Raw genomic sequence first — 5320 nt, forward strand, 5'->3', positions numbered from 1 at the left:
TCCAGGCCCAGCTCAGGCCTCACGGTGGCCTCTCCAGGAGGCTTAGCTCCAGGCCTCCGACAGAGTGTCAAGGCCCCCAAATTTCCACCAGGCGGCTCCTCTAGCACCAGCTGGAGCCTTCCAGCAGCCTCTGCAGGCCCCCACATCGTCCTGAAGTCGGCCTCTCCAGGCCCAGCTCCAGCACCCCAGCTGACTCTCCAGGCACAACACGGGGCCTCAATTGGGCCTTCCAAGGCCAGCTCCTCCCTCCCATCGGCCTGTAGAGGCCCAGCCTCTGCCTCCCTCGTGGTGGCCGCTCCAGGCTTACCCCTCCTCCTGGCTGTGTCGACAGACCCTACCCTCACTTCACAAAAAGCAATGTCTGTGGGCTCAGATCCTTCTCAGCTCATGCCAGCCATTGTAGGTCCAAACCTTACTCCAGCCAGAGCTCTGTAGGCCCACCGTCTGCCTCCCGGTGGCCTGCACAGACCCAGCTCTGGCAGGAGAACAGCCTCTGAGGGCCCCGCGCTTGCCTCCCAGAGCCCTCTCCAGGCCCGGCTCTCACCTCCCGGTGACTTCCCAGGGCAAGATTCCTGCCTGCCTACCTCCCGGCAGCCTCGACAGGCCCAGCTCCTCCCGCACCATGGCCTATTTCGGCCCAACTCATGCCTCTAGCGGCCCGCCCAGAGGTGTGAGCTCCTGCCTCACACTAGCCTCTCTCGGCCGAGGTCCTCCATCATGCCGGCCCTTTGGGGCCCAGCTCGTACCTCTCGTGGCCACTCCAGGCCCAGCCCCTGCCTGTGAGTGGCCTCTCCAGGGCCAGCCTCTACCTTGCAGTGGGCCCTCTCCAGGCCTGCCTCTTGCCTTGCCATCTCCCCTCAGGCCAAGTGCGCTCTGCAGGCCCCCACATTGTCCTGAAGGCCTCCCCAGGCAAAGCTCCGGCCACCTGGTGGCCTCTCCCGGTGCAACACGGGGAGTCATGTGGGCCCCTCCAGGGCCAGCTGCTGCCTCCCATCGTCCTGTAGAGGCCCATTCTCTGCCTCCCTCATGGCAGCCTCTCCAGGCCCAGCCCTTCCCCTTCCTCCTGGCTGCATTGATAGGCCCGACTCCTGCCTCGCAACAAGCAACCACTGTGGGCTCAGCTCCTTCCCAGCTCCCGCCAGCCTTTGTAGGCTCAAACCTTTCCCCCGCCAGAGCTCTGTAGGCCCACCTTCTGCCTCCCGGTGGCCTGCACAGATCCAGCTCTGGCTGGAGAACAGCCTCTGCGGGCCCCGCGCTTGCCTCCCAGGGGCCTCTCCAGGCCCAGCTCTTGCCCCACAGCTGCTTCCCGGGGCCAGGTTCCTGCCTACCTGTCTCCCGGCAGCCTTATCATGTCCATCTCCTCCTGCACCATGTCCTGTTTCGGCCCATGTCATGCCTCTCGCAGCCCGCCCAGAGGTGTGAGGTCCTGCCTCACACTGGCCTCTCTGGGCCGACGTCCTCCCTCACGCTGGCCCGCTGGGGCCCAGCTCATGCCTTTCGTGGACTCTCAAGGCCCAGGCCCTGCCTGTGGGCGGCCTCTCCATTCCCAGCCTCTACCTCACAATGGGCCCTCTCCGGGCCCGCCTCTTGCCTCACCATGGCCCCCTCCAGCCAAGCTTCTGCCCTTCAGCAGGCTCTGCAGGCCCAGCTCCTGCCTCATAGGCCTCATAGGCCAAGCTCATGCCTCGACGGCGGCCTTTCCAGGCCTAGCGATTCCTGCTTTGCATCCTCTCCAGGCCCAGCATTTCCTCCAGTTGGGCTCTCCAGGCCCGGCTCTTCCTCCCAGCAGCCTCTGCAGGCCCAGGTTGCCCTCAAGTCAGCCTCTCCAGTGCCAGCTCCTGCCTCCCCGATTCCTCTGCAGGCCCAAGTCATACTCAAGTCGGCCTCACCCTTCCCAGCTCTTGCCTCTCGGCGGCCTCTCCAAGTGCACATCTTCCTCCCGTCAGCCTCTCCAGGCCCAGCTCTGCCTGCCTCCTGATGGCCTCTTTAGGCCCAGCCCAGCTCAGGCCTCTCGGCCCCTTCCCAGGCCCCACTTTTGACTTTTGGCAGCCTCTTCAGACCCAGAACTTGACCTCCAGTCGTCCTCTCCGGGCCCAGCCTCCTGAATCCCAAAGGCCCATATACAGGCGCAGCCTCTGCCTCACAGAGGACTCTCCCATGTCCAGTCTGCAGCTTCACTGCAGCCTCACCAGTCCAAAGCTCCTGTCTTCCGGCAGCTTCGACATGCCCCACTCCTGCCTCCCAATGGCCTCCTCAGACCCAGCTCACTCCTCACAACGGCCTTTCCTGGCCCACTTTGTCCCCTTTTGGCATCCTCCCCTGGCCCAGGAGCTCCTCAAGTCGGAATCTCTAGACCCAGCTGCAGCTTTCCGGCATCCTCTCCAGGCCCAGCTCTTCCTCTCAGCTGCCTGTACAGGCCTAACTCCTGCCTCACAGTAACCTCTTTGGACTCAGCTACCGCACAACTGGCAGCATTTGTAGGCCCAAAACGTCCTCAAGCCAAGCTCTCCAGGCCCATTTCCTACTGCACTGTGGCCTGTTTTGGCCCAACTCATGTCTCTTGCGGCCCACCCAAAGGTGTGAGCTCCTGCCTCACACTGGCCTCTCTAGGCTGATGTCCTCCCTCATGCCGGCCCATTGGGGCCCAGCTCATGCCTCTCTTGGCCTCTCCAGGCCAAGCCCCTGCCTGTGGGCGGCCTCTCCAGGTCCAGCCTCTACCTCACAGTGGGCCCTCTCCGGATCCGCCTCTTGCCTTGTGTTGGGCCTATCGGGCCAAGCTCCTACCCTTCTGCGGCATCTGCAGGCCCAGCTCCTGCCTCCCAGTGGCCTCCATAGGCCAAGCTCATGACTTGATGGCATCCTTTCCAGGCCTAGCGTTTCCAGGTTTGCATCTTCTCCTGGCCCCGCACATTCTCCAGTCGGCCTCTCCGGGCCCGGATCTTCCTCCCGGTGGCATCTGCAGGCCCAAGTTGCCCTCAAATTGGCCTCTCCAGGGCCAGCTCCTGCCTCCCAGTGTCCTCTGCAGACCCAAATCGTCCTCAACTCGGCCACCCCCGGCCCAGCTCTCTCCTCTCAGCTGCCTCTCCAGGTGCACAATGTCCTCCCATCAGTCTCTCAGGGCGCAGCCTCCTGCCTCCTGAAGGCCCAGCTTCTGCCTCACAGTGGACTCTCCCATGCCCAGGCCGAAGCCTCACTGTGGCCTCCCCAGTCCAAAGCTCCAGCCTTCCAGTAGTTTCGACAGGCCCCTCTCCTGCTTCCCGATGGCCTCCTCAGGCCCAGCTCACCCCTCACAGTGGCCGTTCTGGGCCCAGTTTGTCCCCTTTTCATGGCCTCTCCAGGCCCAGAAACTCCTCAAGTTGTCCTCTCCAGACCCTGCTGCAGCCTCCAGGTGTCCACTCCAGGCCCAGCTCTTCATCCCGGCTGTGTCTACAGGCCCAACTCCTGCCTCAGAGCAACCTCTTTGGACTCAGCTCCCGCCCAGCTCCTGGCCACCTTTGTAGGCCCAAAACTTCCTCAAGCCAAGCTCTCCAGGCCCAGCTAAGACCTCATGGTGGCCTCTCCAGGAGGCTAAGCCCCTGCCCTCTGACGGAGTCTCCAGGCCCCCAACATTCCTCCAGGTGGCTCCTCTTGGCCCAGCTTGGGCCTCCCAGTGGCCTCTGCAAGCCCCCACATCATCCTGAAGTCTCCCTCTCCAGGCCCAGCTCCGACCTCCTGCGGCCTCTCCAGGCCCAACTCCGGCCTCCCGGTGGCCTCTCCAGATGCAACACAGGGCCTCAAGTGGGCCCTCCAGGGCCAGCTCCTGCCTCCCGTCAGCCTGTAGAGGCCCATTCTCAGAGTCCCTCGTGGCGGCCTCTCCAGGCCCAGCCCTTACACTTCCTCCTGGCTGCATGGACAGGCCTGAATCCCACCTAGCAAGAAGCAACCTTTGTGGGCTCAGTTCCTGCCCAGCTCTCGCCAGCCTTTGCAAGCCCAAACCTTTCTCCAGCCAGCACTCTGTAGGCACACCTTCTGCTCCCAGTGGCCTGCACAGAAACAGCTCCGGCTGGAGAACAGCCTCTGCAGGCCCGTGCTTGCCTCCCAGGGGACTCTTCATGTCCGGCTCTCACCTCACGACAGCTTCCCAGGGCCAGGCTCCTGCCTGCCCACCTCCAGGCAGCCTTGAAAGGCCGAACGCCTCCCACATCATGGCCTGTTTCGGCACAACTCATGTCTCTCACAGCCCGCCCAGAGGTTTGAGCTCCTGCCTCACACTGGCCTCTCTAGGCCGAGGTTCTCCCTCACACTGGCCCTTTGGGGCCCAGCTCCTGCCTCTCATGGCCTCCAAAGGCCTAGCCCCTGCCTGAGGGTGGCCTCTCCAGGCACAGCCTCTACTCACAGGGGGCCCTCTGTGGGCCCGCCCCTTGCCTCGCCGTGGCCCCCTCGGGACAAGCTCTGGCCCTTCCGCAGCCTCTGCAGGCTGAGCTCCTGCCTCCCAGTGGCCTCAGAAGGCCAAGTTCATGCCATGACGGTGGTCTTTCCAGGCCTAGCGTTTCTTGCCTTTCATCCTCTCCAGGCCCTGCACTTCCTCCAGTTGGCCTCTCCAGGCCCGGCTCTTCCTCCCAGCGGCCTCTGCAGGCCCAAGTTGCCCTCAAGTTGGCCTCACCCCGGCCCAGCTCTCGCCTCTTGGTGGCCTCTAAAGGCGCACAACTTCCTCCGGTCAGCCTCTCCAGGCCCAGTTCCTCAGGCCTCCCAGTGGCCTCTTTAGGCCCAGCCCAGCTCGTGCCTCTCGACAGCCTTCCCAGGCCCCGCTTCTGACTTTTGCCGGCCTCCCCAGGCCCAGAACTTGACCTCCAGTCTGTGTCTACGGGTCCAGCCTCCTGCCTCCCGACGGCCCGTATACAGGCCCAGCCTCTGCCTCACAGCGGACTCTCCCACACCCAGGCTGCAGCCTCACCGCGGCCACCCCAGTCCAAAGCTCCTGCCTTCTGGCAGCTTCGATAGGCCCCACTCCTGCCTCCCAATGGCCTCCTCAGGCCCAGCTCACCACTCACAAGAGCCTTTTGGGCCCAGGTTGTCCCCTTTGGCGGCCTCTCCAGGCCCAGAAGCTCCTCAAGTCAGCCTCTCCAGACCTGGCTGCAGCCTCCTGGCGTCCTCTCCAGGCCCAGCTCTTCCTTCTGGTTGCCTCTACAGGCCCAACTCCTGCCTCACAGGAACCTCTTTGGACTGAGCTCCCGCCCAGCTACAAGCGGCCTTTGTAGGCCCAAAACTTCCTCACCCAAGCTCTCCAGGCCCAGCTCAGGCCTCATGGCGGCCTCTACAGGAGGCTAAGCTCGTGACCTCT

At 63.9% G+C, this 5320-nt stretch overlaps 1 protein-coding gene and 1 pseudogene across 1 annotated transcript; both read left to right on the forward strand.

Moving 5' to 3' along the window:
• The first annotated feature begins 250 nt into the window (after positions 1 to 250).
• On the forward strand, positions 251 to 3571 carry LOC116273444 (putative uncharacterized protein FLJ44672). The gene is given in 5 exon segments (XM_031662502.1): positions 251 to 1173; positions 1175 to 1753; positions 2329 to 2410; positions 3143 to 3451; positions 3564 to 3571. Coding segments are annotated over 5 exon segments (1125 nt in total). The 5' UTR covers positions 251 to 1026.
• Positions 3572 to 3756: 185 nt separating this feature from the next.
• Positions 3757 to 5081, forward strand: LOC116273442 (annotated as a pseudogene).
• Positions 5082 to 5320: the final 239 nt, after the last annotated feature.

The sequence above is a fragment of the Papio anubis genome, unplaced genomic scaffold (assembly GCF_008728515.1).
Source record: "Papio anubis isolate 15944 unplaced genomic scaffold, Panubis1.0 scaffold685, whole genome shotgun sequence".
Lineage (NCBI taxonomy): Eukaryota > Metazoa > Chordata > Mammalia > Primates > Cercopithecidae > Papio > Papio anubis.